Source organism: Xiphophorus couchianus, chromosome 13 (genome assembly GCF_001444195.1).
Source record: "Xiphophorus couchianus chromosome 13, X_couchianus-1.0, whole genome shotgun sequence".
Classification (NCBI taxonomy): Eukaryota; Metazoa; Chordata; class Actinopteri; order Cyprinodontiformes; family Poeciliidae; genus Xiphophorus; species Xiphophorus couchianus.
In genome coordinates, this window is record NC_040240.1 from 8,086,423 (window position 1) to 8,106,933 (window position 20,511).

At 38.9% G+C, this 20,511-nt stretch overlaps 1 protein-coding gene across 1 annotated transcript; it reads left to right on the plus strand.

Moving 5' to 3' along the window:
* The first annotated feature begins 258 nt into the window (after positions 1-258).
* smap2 (small ArfGAP2) lies at positions 259-20,446 on the plus strand. Its single transcript, XM_028035419.1, has 9 exons — positions 259-734; positions 12,060-12,193; positions 13,745-13,909; positions 14,015-14,074; positions 14,254-14,311; positions 14,546-14,703; positions 16,042-16,222; positions 16,327-16,775; positions 16,858-20,446. The coding sequence occupies exons 1-9, from the start codon at positions 632-634 to the stop codon at positions 16,981-16,983; spliced, it is 1,434 nt and encodes a 477-aa protein (XP_027891220.1). The 5' UTR covers positions 259-631; the 3' UTR covers positions 16,984-20,446.
* Positions 20,447-20,511: the final 65 nt, after the last annotated feature.

A 20,511-nucleotide genomic window follows, 5' to 3' on the forward strand; every position in this document is an offset into this window, starting at 1 on the left:
AAAGTGTATATATCATAGTATACACAAATTTAGAAAAAGATTCACATCATATACCGGACAAAAAAATACCCCAACACAAAATAGCTATTCCTAACTGTTACTTCATCAAAAAAGTAATAATTAAAAGTGGTGGGTGTTGTTGTAATGGGAAAATACAACTTTTTAATAGCAAATTGCCAGTCACAACATGGCGACCGTACTGTTGTCTCAACAGTAGTGCCTTGGTTTAACCACTAGATGGCAGCATAGGTGCGCGTTCCTTTAGGTCCAGAGACAGGCACTCCAAGGAGTGAGCAGCGGTCTCTCTGATAGGTTACAGATGTGCTTCAAAGTGAGCTGCTCATTTTCAGTCCTGGAAATCACGTGGCTGTTTTCCTGTGTACTGGGCTCCGGGGAGAGGCTCTCTCTCATCCTATGATCGCAGTGAAGCAAACTCACTCCACTCCACACATTTAGGAGGAAGACGAGGAGGAGGTGGAGGAGGGGGAGGAACTGAGCGCATCGCCGAATCCGACCGCCGCACCGCTTTTCATTTTTCTCGAGCTCCCCCTGACAAGAGCCGGCGCGGACGGGAGAAACATCGGGGGGTCTTGTGTGTGGAGGAGGGTGGACTCAGACTCAGAGCGCAGCGATGACGGGCAAATCTGTGAAAGACGTTGACAGATACCAGGCGGTGCTCAACTCTCTGCTGGCGCTGGAGGAGAACAAATACTGCGCCGACTGCGACTCTAAAGGTGGGTCATCATCATCATCATCATCGCCTGGATCATATTTCCCTCTACCTCGTCCTGTGTCTGATCACGCCTGCAGATGGCCCTGCGCACGAATCTTTCCAGTTTATCCTATTTATACTACAGCGGGAAATAAATGCGGCATTGCATGCATCTGCCCCCTCGGCCAATTACGTCTTGGTGTGGTGCAAGAGATTTCTCCACATCCTCCCAAGGCAGACGAACGGCATGCAGTTACATCATGTCAGCATACCTCAAGACATTCACAGTTTGATTAGAGTTTTTGTATACACATAAAAACCTCTAATTATCTGCGAGTTATAGTGAAAACTAGAGCATCAAATAGAATGAGAAACATTGGGAGAAATTGAGACCTTGTTGGGAAACACCTGTGCTGACTTTGGTTCACCCTGAACAGATTGTTCCTGTAGGCTGGGAGCAGACAGGAAACCCTTTCTGCCATTAAAATGGCACTTTTTTTAATGCCCTGACAAAGTGAGGATGCTCCTCTCAGATTGTGCAGTTGTTGCAATTCCACTCATGTTGACTGCCTGGTGTGATATCTGACCACGGAACCTAATTTCCACCGAATTGGTGTATGATTTTGTAAACACACCATGACATGCGGTCGGTCATGTGTATCTCCTAACCCCACAAGGCATGTGTCCTCCAGGGGGCCTTGAACCGCATGTCATCAGCTGTTTGCTGAATCTGTTTTGCCACGCTGTTGGGTAAACATTGATGTTTAGGTTGCAAAAATGCAATGCTGAGGACCAAATCATCATTGGATTCTCTAAAACTTATAGTGTCTTGCCAGAGTATTCATACCCTAAATATGTAAGCTTGTGGTGTTAAGGCCATAAGAAGAACATGGCAATGTTTTGGTCAGTATATTGGCTGATGATGTTGATGGTGTTTACATTGTACCACCTTTTAGCTGACTAAGGATAAATGCTTATATGATCAACCACGAGTCAGGGCCACGGACTTTCTACATGTCTACATTCCTAGAAAAGTTCAGGAGCCACTACTCTAACAGGTTAGCCCAGTCATTCTTCTCATGAACTCTGACCAGCTTCCATGTCTCTGCTAAAGAAAAGGATCCCCACAGCATGATGCCGCAACCACAATGCTTCATTGCACGAATGGTGTGGTAATGTGTCACAGATAGAATGTGTCACTCTGAGCATAGACCAAAACGTTTGGCCAAATTTGGTGTCCTCTGACTAAAGCACTTTCTTCCACTGGTTTGCTGTGTGACCCTATATGGCTTATGAAGTTCTTTCCTTAATGGCTCTCTCCATAGATGGTAGATTTAACAACAAAGATCATCCCAGTTAATGGACCTGAATAATGCACAGCACATTTTTCAATTTTATTTGTAAAAAGAAATGGAGGCTACCAAGAAATATGTGGTGCTGGTTAAGAGTTGATGAGAAGATAGATGAAGCTAAACAAAGAGCAAAAGTGGAAGAAAACCTGTTTGCGGCCACATAGTTGCTGGCTTCCAGCCGCCACAATGGATACTAAATTTAGTAGATTTTATATTAGACATAAAAGACAACAACTTTTCTTCCATTTCACAATCGTGCTCTACTTATTGCTTGTCTGTATCATAAAATCCCTATGAAGTCCATCAAAGTCTGTGTTTGCTACTTCCGAAATGTGGAAAGATTTAAACTGTGTGAATACATCTGCAAAGCAATGTAAGTCAGACTTGCTGATGGCTTGAAGAAGCTGTAACATCTGACTGTAACTAAACTTAGTCTGCAGGATAGTTGGGTGTTATTAGAAAGGGTGTATACTTTGCTGCCTTCGTCATCGTGAGCGTCATCAGAGCTCACTCTTGGTGTTGAGCTGTCTGAGACGGCCTCGTGAGGCTGTGCCTTGTCAGAGAAATGCCTCAGCGGCGGAGAGGTTTGTCATTTAATGGAGACGCCTACACCAGGCACCCACAAGACAGTAAATTGCTGCAGGCTTTTAGACACAGTCACCGAGTGATTGTTCAGAAAAACGCTCTGAATGATTCCAATCATTGCTCTGTTTTTCTTTTAAGGAATATTCTGGGATACCTAATGTTACTGGTATGCTGCAAAACATACGGGCCAGATGGGACACAGTGGGACAAATTTCATTGCTTGTAGCTGTAAAATTTACACTATAAAAATCTGCCAAGAACATGAAAAAACTTAGATCGAATGATCTGATATTGAAAACTTGAGCAACCTTGTAATTTGGTTACATCTATTTGTGACAATCCCAGAGGAGAAATGATCAAAATCACTGAAGGTGCATTTAGTTTCACCCTGTAATCAGTGACTTCCTGTGACACAGTCCCTTATCCACCCTTAAAAATAGGAAGGACAAGAGGACATGCTTTTTAAGTTATCTCGCTGGTTGTTGGTCTTCATGAATCAGCAATTGGCCGCAGTAAAGAAGCTGTTCCCCCAAAATGCACGCCCAAACCCAGGTCCATATCCAGTTACCTGTATCACTCAACCCATCCAAAATGCTGCGCAGCTTATGTGACTTATGCGGCTAGAAAACACTTTTATGGTGCATTTAAAGCCATAAAAGTTTTATGATTTTAAGTAACAGGGAAGAAAACAGCAGGAACACATACATGGACAGACAGAGGATTATTAGGCTCCAATTTAAATCTCATACTCAGGATTGCATAAATATCAAAACAACTCCAAATGATTTAAACTTACTTTAAAAAATCCCAAGCAACAAAACTGACCATTCCAAGTGGTGTGATTGTTGTTTAATCCATCCGTCTGTCCGTCCATCCATCCATCCATCCATCCATCCATCCATTATTTTATTTGTGAGTGACTGTAATGGTGACTTTAAAGCTGAAGTATTTACCAAACTGCATTTTTTGTGCACTGTTACAACCTTCAAACATCTGGAGTGCACTTTTTGATGTTAGTCTGTTCAACAGAAATAACATTAAAAATTTTTTAAAAATTTTGCTTTTTAAAAAAATAAAAAAAAGAAACAAATTTTAGACCTAGAACTCATTGCAGGGACAACAGACATATTCAGTAGATTAGAATGTTATTGAAAAGTTTGTTTATTTCATTAACTCAATCCACTAAGTGACGCACGTTATCTAGAACAATTACACTCAGACTCATGTTTTCCACGTCTTTATTTCTGTTAATTATGCCTGCAGCTGCGAAACACACTATTTAAGATTAGAATATTACATCAGACCAAATCAAATAAAAATATGTCTCTTGTCATTTTGCCTAATGATGACCCTGTCTCTTAATAAAACCCACTGTAATCAGAGCTAATGCAGATGTCGAGACACTTCAAGCGAAGTTGGTTATATAACCCAAGCTGTGATCAGACTCTTCTGGCTCATGTGAAGAGTTGGCTTCTCCAAGACTTGATTAAAGACAAATAAGAAGGTGCATGTTTTAAAATAATAATGAGACTTGCAGTCAGCCTTTCCTGGAAGAGAAAAGCCTTTTAAGGCCATCTCTTGCTCTTATTATTACAATTTTTTTTTTGCATGCTTGATTTCATGTTCACTAATCGTGCTTGGGCTCTTGGCCTTTTGATTGGCGTGACTGGTCACAATTTGCAGCAGACTGGTATAATTAGACTGTGGATGAGATTAGGCTGTTAAGGGAAGAGCAGCAGCAGGAACACATACATGGACACACACAGGATTATTAGGCTCCAATTTAAAACTTAAATATATGTTGTTTTTCTCTAGTGTATAAAGGAGGCTTGAAGGCTTGAAAAAGTATTTGTGCCACTTGAACCTTTTTTTGCCTGGCATAACCACAACTTTGCCTGCCTATAAGAGATATATTTCTCATGAGAAGAAGCTTATGAGAAGCTCTGTTTGTTGTTTGTCGTAAGATTTCCTTGTCAGATAAGTTGGAAATAGATCGTTTTGTAACATACCAGACCTCACTGACCTGTACTGTAGCGCTCGGTGAAAATGAGACATTAGAGTCTATAAAAGGCTTGAGAACTGAGGCAGAAGTTCACCGTCCACCTAATATCTCTAAACATACAAATAGAGCTAAAATGAAATGATATGAATTCGGGGTGTACCAATTGCAGTTTTCTGGCTGATCATCGATCTTTAAAAAACCCGACTTGCCGATATCGATATATTTTCTTTGTCTGACAAGTTGCTAATTATAGCAACAAAGTCGCTAAGTTCGCAATTATTGTAAACCACGCATGTGACCTGGTCGTGGCTCTGTCAGTCAGCCCGCTCTCTCACAGCAGAGCAAAAGCGAACAGTGAGTGATTTTCAGTCCTCTGCGGAGGTAGATGAGATCGGTGGATAAGGTCGGCTCCTCATGTAAGTACCAACCGATTTCCTAAATTAAGGAAATCACGGCTGATTTATTGGTGTACTCCTAATATAAATCACATGTGTCACAACAGTCCAGTCAAAGTCCAGACCTAAATTTCAATAAATGAGAATTTGCGGAAAGAATTCAAAATAAGTGTTCACAGTCACTCTTTATTCAACCAGACTGAGCTGGAGCTGCTTTGTGAAGGAGAATGGGCAAAGATGCAAGTCTCTGGAGATTCATCTGCCTTTCAGGGTTTTCATTTGAAAACCACATTTGATGTTCTTTCCGCTTCAGAATGATGCCCTACTTTGGATTTTGAAATCAAATCCAAATTTAACACACTTAAGTATGTGGTTGTGACAGGACAAAATGTGAAAATGCATTTCTCAGCGACAACTTAAAGCAGATTTTCTCCTTTGCACTCATTATTTAGTCTTGCATACATTTATGGCTGCACACTGATTTAAAAGGTCACACATTAGGCTAATTCCCCACGTTGTTGGATGAAGCTCCTAATGAGTGTGCTGATAATATAATCCTGGTTGCAGTTTATCTTCTGTCTGCCCATCCACACTCTTGCCTTCGACCGCCCCGCACCTCCCCAAGCATGAGCTGTAAAGTCGCGGTTTTAGCCATATGGCTCACAATGACGTCTGATGTAATCTCGTTTGCGTTGACATCGACAGATTTACCTCCCACCCTTGTGAGTGATTGTACAGGAAGTGGTGTGAAAAAGCCAAACAACACTCCTGCCCAGCCATTTTTCCCATGCAGTCTTACTATACAAACACAGCAGCCATAAAAACAATACCTCTGTTTGCTGAGTTGTATAGCTGTGCAAGCCAACTTCCTGCCAGTCTCAGGCTCTCTTTTCCCTGACATTATGTAAATTCATATTTCTTTTTTTTTTTTTTTTCAAAACCACTTCCACACAAAGTGACACGGAGACTGTAAAACCTTCAGCGCCGCCAGGAAATAGTGGCAAAGGAAGACGCAGGTGTTTAATGTAGTCAATATTTCTGGCTCCAGTCTCAAGTGTTGTTGTTTTTTTTCTCTCTCTCTCTTTTCAACGTGCTCGTGTTTACATGCAGGCTAGGCCCAGGTTGCTGTGGAGATATCACCTGGCTATGTCATGCTCCCCCACCACCACCACCTCCACCTCCACCACAAGCTCTTAGCACCCTCTCACCCTTTGCAGCCTTTAATCTCATCCAATCAAAAGCCATCAGGGATTTCCAGTCAAACAAGAAGGTTACCTGTCCCCTCTGGAAGACACAAAGGTTTAGTAAGGTTAAAGGTTTAGTACCAAGGAGAGCCTACGTAGGCACAGTTCTAAACAACATTGTATACAAGTTTGTATGCAAAGACTCCAAAACAGCCATAATCCTTGTATTCAGTTTGGAGTTTGTTAATTAGTATTCCTGCCTTTCATGTTCCGCCCCAGGCTTTCAGTTTGCTGTTTTCATTACGGGTAAAATACTAAACAATTAAACATGTTTTAGTGTGCCATATGTCACCATGGAGGCAATAGTTACCTTATTTTGATCCACATTTTAAAGTTCAAAACTGTTCCCTATCAACTAAACTATAAGATGGAGAGAGCGAGCAATCAACATCTCCTCATTTTGCACTTTGTGCTATCTGTGAAAATCTTGTTCTCCCTTGCTCTCTGAAAGAACGGCGAACGTGTCTCAACGTTTTATAGAAAACAGATGGTTTCTTACATCTGCCTCCTCTGTCTGCCTTTGAACTCCTTCCCAGAAATGGAAAGTTTCAAGTCTTCCTCACTCAGTCACAATACCCACACCAAAGATATTCTTTTATTGATTTTGTCAGCACAGACTGGTAGCACTCCATGTGCTGCGTTTTCTGGAAGGCAAAAATATCAAACAATTCCAGCCGACAACCCGTTTCTGGGGACATCTCTAATCGACTTTATTGCACTTTAAATCAGTTCTCGTGTGCTATTTACAACCGCTTGGAGGAAAACCAGAAGAGATTTTTAAATGAAACAAACTAGATGGATCCATGTTTTTTCTTGCGTCGTTGAGTGTTACCCTGTTCAGACACAGTAACAAAACTTAACACAGATGGTGGGTGTGTGTTGGTAAATTTTAAATGTGAGCCCATCTGCCTTGCTCAGATTGAGATCGGGTTGAAGGATGGCTTAAGGGTTTCCGGTTGGGGTTTTACGCTAGAGGACAGGAGGATGAAACAAGTGCGTCTATGTTTGCATGGAGGCGGAGGAGGAGGGGAAGGAGGAGGGTGCACTATCCCCTGATAACCGAGGCTCTGCAGGATTAACTCGGTGCTTGCAGAGAGCACCATTTATCCTTGTGGGATGTAGGCTAATGAGGCATGTGCACCTGCTCGAGCAAGTTTACCTACAAGCTAAATGACGTGTGTCCAAAGGCCCTTTCTAAAGCACACTCAGAACAGTGTAAAACATTTAAACATCTCATTATCTATTATGTTTTTTTAAATAAAAACTAGCCGAAGGATCAAGGGGGTGGGGGAAAGCACATTCCCAACATAGCTGCTCACAAAATTGAATTATTTAGAACTTGTTGTGAAGTGGCTTTGATTTTAAATCTCGGTTCATGTTCGCTTTGATCCTAACTCCCTGTACACATTCAGGCACATCATCAAACAACCAAAGTCCACCATTTGATGACTAAGATAATCTTGTCCTGTTTGCCTTTGCCTTCTCCACTACTCGTGTGCTCCGGCTTAGATGTTTGACACACACAACCACGTTCACTTTTTTTGCCAGGATGATTCATCCACCAACAACTTCAAACCCTCTCTGCTTTTGGGCACCTCACTTTTTCGAAAGTTTAGTTGCATTTATTTGTCACACCCTCACCATTCCAATATTCATGACCTTTTCTTATAAAGAAAACTGCCACGTACTCAGCATAGCAACTTTGCTTCTGTTGAAGTGTTTTCTCAGTCTCTCCTTCCTTTTTTTAGCTATCTGTTCCTCCTACACTCTTTCAACTACAGCAGTTAGAAGTACCTGGAGGTGTGTGTTTGCTGAACATACTTTATCATGAGTTCTTGCTCAACCACTACATGGATTTGAGCTAAAGCAGGCGCTGCAACTCTGTGCGGCTATGATTCACTTTAAAATGTTTGTTTTGTTTTTTTTCTTTCAATCCTCCTGGGCTCAATTGGTTCTTGTAAATACCTGAAGTACAAATTATAACATCCCTCAGGCTACAGTTTCAAAAACAAAATATAGTAGCTAGGCTAGCTGTTAGCAAATCCATACTGTGACCTAAAAGCATTCATCAACATGCTAACATACCCTAACCTTGATTGAAAACAAAAATTTTTTATGCTATTATTGTATTAAAGACAACAGCCAAAAATGAAAACAGTTTTAAGTTTACTTTTTCACTGTAGCACACTGACACAAAGGCAGTTCACCAGCTTCATGATACAACTGTTAGCTTGTAATCTATTTTGTTTTTTTTTTCTTATCCAGAACAACTGTGTAGGGCCTACCCTATCCAAGTATAGATAGAGAAATATCTGCTGAGAAACAGATTTGACAAACAAGACAAACCAATTTGATATGCTTGTCACCTTGAGTGAAAATAGCAACGTTTCATTGTATCAACGGTGGCAATTTGAGATAGTCTAGTTAGCGAATGGTCCAACTGATACTTATTAGTCGTCTCTGTCCACATAGGAATCCAGTTCAAGAACTACTCCCTTTTGTGCATTGTAAGATACACGCACTTTAGTTAGACTCAAGATGTTTTAGCATTGCAAGATAAAATGCCACAAGATGTTGATACCATTACCCAGAGTTCAATAGTCATAATGTGTGCCATCTTCAGTTTGCTTCAAAGTTTTCGGTGATCTTATACATTTGCCTTGTAGCTAAAACTCTCCTGGAGAATACGTCTTAATTTAACACTCTCCTGCTTATTGCATACGTGCAAACACATAATCGTCAGCAGTGTTTTTTAGATAGTCCAGTATGACATCACTGTTTCTGCTGTGGACACAATGGCTACAACAATTTTGGAAAATGTTGTAATTTGCAAAAGAAAATAGAAAACGAGTACAATTCTGGGGGGGGGGGGGGTGCAGATATTTATGGAAAATAATCAATTTGATTGTGTGTGTGAGAGAGATGTGGCTGTACAAAGAGGCAGCGGTGAATAAATATGATAAAAAGAAGAGACTGAGGCCAGAAACTGAAGGGGTTGTGAAAAAGAATGAAGGATTACCAAATTCCTGTTTTAAAGGAAGTTCAGTACAATTGACAGTCCCTCTGTGTCAGTGCCAGTGTTTACAACGGTTAAGCAGGCTTTGCAGAGTAATTCTACTATTATTAGCCGGCATGAGAGCTAATGCTGCAGCTTCGCTGTCAGGCTGATAGATAGACCATCCAGCTGATGATCTTGTGGTTTACATTTGCTGGTTTCCTCTTAGCACTGATGTTAACATTCATTGTTGCTCTGCTTTTTGTTTTTAAAAATGATTCTCCTGATTAGTCTCAGTAAGAGAATATAGTAGCCCTTCTTGCAATTGAGACAAAAGGCTATTCTTGGACCCTGACACTCGTTTTCCGCGGCTGCCACAAAGAGGAAGGCTTTGCAGGATTTTCGTCCTGAAAATCAGCTTCTACTTTCATTTGCATAGAATGCCCTTTCCCCAACTCTGCACAGTGACTTCTCATTTGACAGGAGATAAGAATCCAAACCCAAAGCTGTTCCGCCACCTAGTGGGGAAGGGGCCACAGTGCATCAACATTTAGGGTGTAAGTCAAAATTCAACCCATCAGGCTTTATTTATAGAGCACAGGAAATAATTAACATAAAAAATGCTTAGTTCCAAAGGAGTGATGATAAATACTGGAGAACTGGAAGAAAATGTAATTCAGGGTGTACTGAGGAAAGATCAGAGACAGATATAAACTATATAAAATAATGTGAATTATGTAAATTTTTTATCTTTTTTAAGAAGAGAACAAAAAAAAACTTGTCAAACTTAACCACAAGATAAGAAATAAATGGAGAATAAACAAAAAACACACTAGGGCTGAAATGATTAATAAATTATTTTTGCAATTAATTGATTATTGAAATAATCAACTAATTTAGTAATTTTTTAATCATTAACTGGAGTACACAGGCTCTATGTGAAAAAAGGCTTAAGTGGTTAAATAAAACATCTGCAAAATGTGTCATTTATATATCCGATTAATCGATGAATCATCAGAATAATCGATAGAGTAACTGAATTACTAAAATAATCGTTAGTTGCAGCCGTTCATGATAAAAGCTAAAATTGTGATAGAAGAGGATTTCCTCATGACTGCGAATTGTGGTCTCATTATTTTCATCCTCCTTGATCAGAGCGCAGTCTTTAATATAATTTCCCACGCCATTTTCTTAATAGATTATTAATCTATTAAGCCAAGAGGGGCATCCTAAATGATTTCACTCTGAACTCAGATCTGACCTTTTACCCGTTTCCTCAGGTGTTCTTATAGGTCCCCTTTTCTCTATCACTTACCTATTTGCCATTAAAAATATTTACATCAAATTCAATGTTATTTTTCCTGATAACACCCAACTCCATTTTCTATTGAAATAAATCAATTTCTCTCACTATCCGTTCATATTACCCACTTATCTGAAATAAAATCTTGGTTTACCTTACACTTTCTAAGGCCGAACTGTGATTAAACAGAGGTTGTTCTTCTTGGAACTGAATCTAAATTAAGTAAAGTTGTCAGTTCTTCCATCCCGATAAACTGTTTTTCTGTTTCCCCTTCTCCTCAGGTCAAGAGTTTGAGTGCCATCTGTGACAGTCAAATATAATTTCATTATCGCATTATGTCTGTTGTGCTTATTTTTATCTGTCCTCATCACTTCACCTATTGACTATAGTAACTCTCTCCTCTTTGGTCTCTCTCAAAATCTCCCCAGAAGCTTCACATGGTCAAGAATGCAGCTTCATTTTATCACCTGAACGCCGTGGACATCGACACATCATTAAAGTTTTACAGCAATTGCACTGCACATCAAATTCACAACAGACATAAAACTCCTTGTGCACACATTCAACGCCATCCACAGTCTTCCCGACTCGCTAACACTCTGCACCCACCTTAGCACCCTAGGGAGCAGAGCTTTCGTCTCCTATACTACCCGACTCAGGCATTCATTCCCACCAGACAGTCGAGATATTGATTCTCTCCCTCTGTTCAGATCCAGACTCAAAACTCCGCCTGCTATAGATAGCATGCACTCTATAATCACATTTTCCTGGTTTATTTTCTGTAGTTTTTGCTCTGTAGTTTTATTGCCCTGTAAAGTATTCTTATGTGGTTAGAATGTGTTACTGTCACGAAAACCAGGCATAAAAATATATTAGTCATTAAGAGTATAATAAACATGAAATAGAACAAAATAGAAAAATGTATAGATATATATAAAAGGTAATTACCGAAATTTAAGTAGAGGCATCAAACCTGGAATTATATATTCTACATGTGTATGCAGCACATGGAGGGTGATTTAAACATCAGATGGATCTGTTTAGATGCATATGGCAGTGTTGTGAACATAATAGCGTGTTCAGATAACATTGCTCCCACACATGCAGGCTCATGACCAAATGAGTAATCATCCCTGCAGGTATCCAGATTGAGAGTGTTTATGTGTGTGTGTGTGTGTTTTTTTCATTATTTATTTTTTGTGCTCTCCCTGTCTTCTCAGTCATGCAGACAAACACATCTATTCAATGCTATTATGCATTAGCAAACCAGATGACTTACAGAAGATTACTTGTTGTGTTCCCTGCTGAATTCAAACTCATAATTGAGGTTTCAGACTCAGCATGTATTATTGAACTCACTCCCACACACTCTGGCACTCTGCTATCCCACTAGATAGACTCATTACCCTCTCTCGTGGAAACACTTCTCTGTGTTCAAATAGTTTTCGTCCTCTTCCTCCGTCTGTCCCAGGTCCAAGATGGGCTTCCTGGAATTTAGGCATCTTCGTTTGCATCCGCTGTGCTGGGATTCATCGAAATCTTGGGGTCCACATCTCAAAGGTCAAGTCTGTCAACTTGGATCAGTGGACACAGGAGCAGGTCCAGGTCAGAGGCCCGAACTGTATCTGTATGCTAAAGGGATAGATTAGCAAAAGCTTCAAAATACACAAGCATAGTCATGTCATAGCTTGCTCTGAAGAAGATTTGTGAGGGATCAATAAAATAGATTTTGTCTCTTTGATAGTCAGCAGTATTCAATTAACTCCCTGGCTACATACTGGTTACATCTTAATAGTTAATTAATGAGCTATCATTGATGCAATTAGCGTTACAATAACCTTGGTATTTGTCAGTATGTCAAATAAATGGTTTATTTAACATAAATTATTTAGCAATTATTCTTTTTCTAAGCTAAGAGTATGCATTTCTTGCTCTCAATAAGACACTGATGAGTCTATCCTATTCTTTGCCGGCACAATTCTTATACATTAGTGTTTTGAACAACTTAACCAGCTACTAGCTTGTCATGGCTAATTAGCATCAGGAAAACTGATAAGAAATGATGTGTGGTTAGGTGTAGTCTAGTTACCAGTATTTATTTTAAGTAACAACTTTTTAAAAATTAAATTACCCTTTCAAAGGCTTCAAAATTTCATATTCCGGCAATATGGAGAGTAACGCATTGCTGCTCCCCTCCCCCAACGTATTCCTGTACATAGCTTGTCATTCACAAAAAGGAGACATTTCCAGTTACAGTAAATGCATACGTTTACAAAAATGCAGTAAATGCAGATTTATGTATAACTTTTCTTTAGGTTAACGTACAAAGTGAGCTATTATTGTTACAGGTTAATTTTCTAAACTGCAGAAAAGTTATTGTTAGGGATGCTCAAATGTGAAAAATTGGACAGATGTTGATGTGCGATAGTAATACTGCTGTTATGTTAGATTTACCAATGTTTTATTTTATCTTTTTTTTATCCGATTACTCGATTAATCGTAAGAATAATCGATAGATTACTCAATTACTAAAATATTTGTTTACAACAGCCCTAATTAAGATACCATTGATTTTAAAAAAATAAAACAACTGAACATTTTCTGTTAAGTACATTTCAACAAAAGCTAGTCAACTTGTTTAAGCTTGTTGTATTTATCTATAGTGACAAACAAAAAAACACAACAATGATGAAGCAGTTTGTGTGTGTGTATGTTTGCGTGTGTGTGTGTGTTTTCCTGCATATATCTTTGCTTTATGTTCACACTGTTTCCGTAAAACTTCAAATGTAAACTAGTGAAGTTGGTGAACGGGAGAGTAAATGGTGTTTTGAGATTATCTTTAGCCTAGCATACTTTAGTCATGGTTAGCATCTTCTTATTTTGAGGTTTTTAATGTAATCTAATGGCGCCATAGGTATTTACAACATTTTTGAATTGGATTGCCAAAAACCATGTAGATAGAGATTTTTTTTTTTTTTTTTTTAATCAGACAAAAATATGTCTTGGGTAGGATAGCTGGGGCCTAAGCAAGCTTGAATACTGTGTTGGCTCCGCTCCCCATTAGTATCTCTACATAAGTGAGTCAGACCTTGAAAATTCTGCTGTTCTATTTGATCCAATCCAGTAATTGTGTTTGTTGTGCTCTGGTGACCCTAGTGCGTTCAAGAGATGGGAAACGCCAAGGCCAAGCGTCTCTACGAGGCCTTTTTACCTGAATGCTTCCAGAGGCCCGAGACAGACCAAGCTGCAGAGATCTTCATCAGGGACAAGTATGAGAAAAAGAAGTATATGGATAAAGTTATTGACATCCAGATGCTCAGGGTGAGCCAAACAAAAAAAAAAATCTATTTGGTTTTTGCCTCAGGCCGAATCGTCAAGATAAAGAGCTCTGCTAACGTCTAGTCCAAATGTGTTTTCTGTTCACAGAAAGAAAAAAGTTGTGACAACATCCCTAAGGAGCCTGTTGTGTTTGAGAAAATGAAACTGGTAGGTTTATCTTTTTTATTATTTTGAACATTTTAAGTGCAGTATAGTTAGTGCTGTTAGATGAAAGGTAAAATGAGCATTGTTCTTTAAAGCAGACGTCAATGACTGAGAAGACTATTGGATTCGTGCCCATTTCTCAATTAGCAATAATGCTGCATTGATTGTATTGATTTTCTTAGAAAAAAGAGGTGAGCCCGAAGACAGATTCCCAGGCCGTTACAGATCTACTTGGACTCGGTATTGTATCTTCTGAACTTCCTCACCTGCACTCACACTTTACAGTGTATACAGTGGACTTTCCACGCCGCTCTATATATGCTTATCTTTCAATGGGAGGGTTCTGTTAGGCAGAAATTATCACCACTTTGAGGTTTAAAACGAACATTTTATTTGATAAATTGATTTAAAAACGGCTGACTCATATCTTGAAGAGCCATAACGGTCTCCCTTTTTCCATCTACCCTCCATTAGATGCACCTACTCCCAGTCCTGCGGTGTCTAATGGTGGAGGATGTGTTCCAGACAGTAACGAGAGCCCGGCAGCGTCTAATCCAGCTCAGGCACAATCTGCTCTGGATCTCTTTGGTTCTCTTCCAGCCCCATCCTCAGTGTCCTCTACGAAAACTACGGTAGTTTAAAACACTCTCCGCCATACTCCATGCTATATTTTTGCAGCATGCAGATTATTTATTAACTCGACACAAATGTGAAGTTTTTGTTCTCTTTTTTTAAAAAATATGTAAGGTTTTCTCGCATTTTCCCACGTGTTGAAGAGATCAAATAGAAGGGCAGGTATCTTATTTTTTAAAACTTTTCTTTTGCGTTGTATTTTCTTTGCATACAATTGTTTTGCTAAATTCAATGTGCAAAGTGGAGAAATATGTAAGAAAGAAATAAATAGCTTGTACTTGGTAGCTAGGCATAAATATAACAGAACAAACGGTTAATGAAAGAGGCTATATTATATCTCAAAAGTGAATGGAATAAGCTAAAAGTCATGATTAGGATACCATGTCGTAAATTCTCCTGTAACCATATAATAGTCCAGTACATCAACTTTATGAAGCTAAACCTTCTCTTTCAAGTAGAACTATTTCACCTCAGTGTGTGATCAACGTTTGATCCAAAACCTCAAAAATAATCTTTAATCTCTAAAATGTAGCGAATTGTTCTAGAAATCTTGTCAGATTTGTCATGTGTCTGGCACAGTTTTAAAGAGATCTGAAATAGATCCACCTTATTGAAAACAAGAGGGCAATATGAGCCAAGCCAGTTTAAATATGCTTTATAAATAAAGGCATATTTAGTAATGCACAGATTTAAAAATCTTTATTGTTTACCACATCCATAATTAAACTGAAAATAACTTTTTCATTGTAATTACACATTAGAATGAAAATCTGCAATTATTATGCAATCAAAGTGAAAAGTTCCTCAGTTTGATTGTTGGGGGATTCATGAATATGAAACAGACATTTAATTTTGAAGAAGTAAATGTCTAGATTTGTATTCTAATTTCTCATTTAACTTTTACCTGGCAGAGCAGTTTATGTCAGAGGTTTTTATTATTAGTAGTAGTATTATTAATATTATGCTTCCATGATATGCATAATCAGTTCTCAGAAACGTCCACTGGAATTTGACAACCATCCCACTAACAAAACTTGACCATTATTTCAATTTTAAATGTGGACTTTCAAGTAATATTGGAAAACGTTAATCAGTTAAGAATCAACTATTCTTGTTTTTTTTTTTTTTTTACCTATTAAGTTGGTTGGGTTCTCAGTGCATCAAGGGTTTGTGCTAAAATAAAATGAAAAAATGTGTAAACTTTAAATCTAAAACGCAATACATTAATGTTTCTGCATTGCAGTTCCCAATTTCAGTTCTTCTATTTTGTACTTGTGCATTCTGATGGCTTTTTTTTCTCCGTTTTTTTAATCATTGGCATTTTTCTCTCTGTCCAGCCTGCATCCAGCTCCTTGCCTCAAAGCAGAGTCACCGCCTCAGTGCCTGAAAACCTCAGCTTGTTCATGGATCCAAAACCCAAAGCAGAGGAAGGCGCCGTCAAGAAGCTGTCCAAGGATTCCATCCTGTCCCTGTACGCCTCCACGCCTTCGCTGCACGCCAGCGGTATGGCCACACACGGTGAGATCTGCATAGATTTCCCTCAGGTCTTATAATACCTTCATGGTTAGCTTATTTTAATGAGTATTGTTTGTCTTTATGGCGTTTCTGTTTGTTTTCACCAGGCTTATATATGAACAGAATAGGATTCCCGACACATCCTTACGGCCCATACCATTCTTTAGCCCAGGTTGGGGGGATGGGAGGCGCCATGATGACGTCACAAATGGCCATGATGGGTCAGCAGCAGAGTGGTTTAATGGGGGTTCACCAGAACAGCATGATCGGAGCCCAGCAGAACTGCATGATGGGACAGCAGAACGGATTAATGGGCGGTCAGGGTGTCATGGCTCAGCCAAGCGGCGCTGTGGCAACACCTTACATGACAGGGATGGGCCAGGGAATGATGGGACAGCAGCAAAGTGGAATGGTCTTGCAGCAGCAGAATGGAGTATTGGCTCCACAGCAGAGTGGGGTGACGGGACAGCAGCAGGTTGGAGGCATGGGCCCATTACCTCACCAGCAAATGTACGGAGTGCAACAAGGCCAGCAGCTTCAGTGGAACATGGCTCAGGTGTGTGTAATCGTTTTGGAGTGTTTTCAGTAGAAAAAAGTCAAAAATCCTCGTTTCTAAAGTGTGTTTTGCTTTCTTTTAGATGACTCAGCAAGTAGCTGGCATGAATCTCTACAGCACCAACGGCATGGCAGGATACGGGAGCCAACACACAGGAAGCTCAACAGCTCCGAGTTCGGCGCACATGACAGCACACGTCTGGAAGTGATTTTATACACCTAAAAGCTGAAGGAACATCTTCAAGATGAGAGCAACGAACGAATTGGGAGGAACGCGGAACATTTTGAAACGCAAGGCAACAGGAGGAGGAGAAGACGGGCGTGAAGAAGATTTTGGAAATGATTACTACCTCTGTCTCTCTCTCCTCTCTACCTAAGCCTCCTCTCGCTGTCCCATTCATAGCCATGTTCTGCAAATTTCCATGTTTGCCTTCAGGACATTTTGGTACCAAGACAACAGGGTTCATAGACCTTTGCTTAGGCATTCACATCTTTATTTGTATCTAATCGTTACATGAGAGTATCTCCATATCTCCACATGTGTATTCAGTAGGTGTAAAGAAGCTGCTTTGGCTTTTGGAAAGTTTCTTTTTTTTTTACCCTGAGGTTGAGCACAGAGATTTGCCTATCCTAAAAGTCAAATTTATTGAGACAAGACAAAGAAAATATTAGGTACCTTGTGGGATTTGTTTGTAATCTATGCACCGTCAGGGTTTCCTGATGCAAGCTCATTCAAAAGGACAATTGCTACATATCGGCATGAACCATGTGTAAAGCAGTGGCTACAATAGCAAATGGTTTGTTATCAACACAAAAACTGAGTGCAGAATCTAGCTTAAATCTAGCATTTTTTACAGGTGCTAGTAAACAGTTAGTTATAAACACATAAGATAACAAAAATGACTAGGCTAATTTCCCTTTTCCAATGGCATTTAAGGAAACAAATAAACAGTGATGTAACATCCACCGTATTGTGAATGGTTAAACAGGCTAATTCAAGCTATGCTAATTTTCCCTATCCTTGTAGCTAGCAAAAATATTAATAGTCAAGATTTTTAAACTATCACAAATTACTGTGATGAAAATCCGTGTCCATTTAATGTATACTTTCTTGCAAGTAGAAGAAGTTGCTGCTAATTACTCCACCTGAGAATCAATATAAAATAATGAGGCTAATTTCCCATTTTTTAGTGGTTTGCTAAGGTTTGCTCAAAATGTGTTTTTAGGTGTATAAGGCCACACAATATATTCACATAACTTCCAGAATAACACAGATGATTGAAAAGTTAATTTCCTATTTACAGGATATTACCTTACAAGAGAAATGAAATATATTTTATAGGAACAGACGGAAATCAAGCTAAAATATGCTAGGCTAATCTTCCCTTTCCATTAGGATGCTAAAATTTTGCTTTTAGCATGGGGTAGCAAATAAATAAGAATAACATTTCCAAATGGTCACAAATGACTTTTTCTCGATAGTGAAAGAAACTGCTGCTAACTGTTTTATATGATCAACTAAAAGTGATGTTAAAACAAACTATGCTAATCCTTTTTTAGGATTAGGATACTAAAATGTGCTTAGCATTTCCCTTTTTTTGTGCATGGGATCGAAAAAAACAAAAGAAACAGATTTTCCAAATCTTTGCCAAATGTCCTCTCTTAAATAAATAGCAAGTAAAGAATATTATGATGTCCAATTTGCCACAAATTGCCAAATATTTTGAGCAAAGTGTCTCACATGAAGCACATTCTCCTAAAACTGAGCTGAAACAAGCTTTGTTCCAGTGGGATGCTAAAATTAGCTCAATATAACTATTGAAATGTACAATGTAGTGAAATACACAACTAGAATGTGGTGACTCATGGCTACTCATCTTGAAGAGAGAGTCCTATTTAAAGTGTATTTTCTAATCTCATTTCCAATGACCAGCCATGACTTAAAGCAGGCTAGGCTAATTTTTTCTTTTCCAGTAGTATTAGCAATTACATGATTTCCCGAAAGTTTAAAATCGTTTGAATGGCTTTAATGTTCTTTATTTCTTTTGTTTCTGTAAAAGAAACAAAAGAAAAAGGGTCCCAAGTGAAAAGATTTTTTTTCTAAAAAAATCTCTAAGTGTTTGAGTTCCTAGAGCAACATTGTTTTGAAACCTAGAACTGCGACAAAGCCTACCTAAACAACATTTCTATATGATGTCTGCTTTTCAAAACACTGAGGGCTTTATTTAAATTCTTAATAAAGTGTCAAAAAAAGTCCTATACTGGATTTTTGCAGACCAAAGATTAGCACTAGCTTTACTAAGACTGTACAGTATTTTATTTTTTTCTTTTCTCAAATTGCCACCTAGCTAGTGACTAGTATAAAAATGACCACAGCATTTTAGCTGTGTCTTTGGGAATACCTGCTGTTACACTTCACTGTGTGATTGCCTCAGAAAGGGTGGGACACTCTCAAAAGATTGCATGCTTTTGTCGTCCTGTAAATGCTCAAACACCTTAAGCTGACTATCCACCTTGTACAATTGTGGCCTCAAACAACGTTGAATGTCCCAAAGCGAGAGTGAAACCAAGGAGGGGGTGATTATCAGTCACGTTTCAGATACTTCCACAGAACTGCATGAAAAGAATGTTTATCCATCATCGACTGTGCATACTGTACGTTTTCAGATTACCAGATGTTTCTATCTACTGTATATTCTAATCAGTCTGTGACCAAGACTAACAAAACTATCAATGAATGTGTGTCATGAATGTTCTCCTGATTGTAATGGGTACACAGACTTGACTATTGCTGCCATTGTTGTTGTTTTTTATTTTAATATTATTTGAATGCGTCCAACAGTGTGCACTTGTCTTTCGAATGTCCTGTGGTGGAATGCCTTTCCGTCAGGTTCTGTTCCATCGTCATTTCGCCGCTGTGTTGGGCGCAAACTGTGATCAGACTGATTTAGTCTTTTTTTTTTTTCCAGGTGATTCAGGAACACTTACAGTCTGGCCAACGTACAATGCGAAGTGGAAAAGAGAATGTGCATACACAAATCTACCACCTCGCAAAACTTCAGAGAACCTCGTCTTTATCTTTGCCGTTTACAGTTGCTCTTCCTTTGAAATGCATGAAACCATTGCTGAAAACTCTCTCAGTTTCTCCACACTTGGTTACCTTCTGTTTAACCGGTTTTGGTTCTGAAGCCACTGCTTTTGATGCTTAAAGTGAGAGACTCACAGTAATATCTGCACACACCGCAACTTTCACAGCTCTGTTCTTTAAAGCTATATTCTTTTCTTTTTTCTTTTTTTTCTAGTTGGGCTAAATTTGGGGGCCACGTGACTAAAATTGCTGGCTCGGCAGAAACATTTATCTGCTAAGATTGTACACTGTAATATTAGATTTTGTTGGAGAACACAGGACTTCAGGGAAAAAGTTCCCTTGTGTCCAGTCCTTTTTTCTCTGTTACATTTCCTGGGAAATGAAAGAAAACGAAGGAATGTACCTTTTTGTCATGTCAATGTGTAGTGAGGTTTTATTCTTTAATAGGATATCTGTACATTACATTCAAAAACAGGATTGATGGATACATTCTGTATATTAGCTCTGCATTTTTTTCCACATGCTTTACCTCTTTTAGTTTTATGTCTTTATAAAATCAATGAATAAAAGTTTGATTAAAAATATATTGTCCCTGTTATAAGAAAAACATAATATTGCTTAAATAAATTCTTTTTACAAGCAGTTTCTT

Coding starts and splice junctions, on each gene's coding strand:
- smap2 (XM_028035419.1), top strand. CDS start 632: ATGACGGGCAAATCTGTGAAAGACGTTGACAGATACCAGGCGGTGCTC. Junction 735..12,059: donor CGCCGACTGCGACTCTAAAG/GTGGGTCATCAT, acceptor CGTCTGTCCCAG/GTCCAAGATGGGCTTCCTGG. Junction 12,194..13,744: donor GGACACAGGAGCAGGTCCAG/GTCAGAGGCCCG, acceptor TGGTGACCCTAG/TGCGTTCAAGAGATGGGAAA.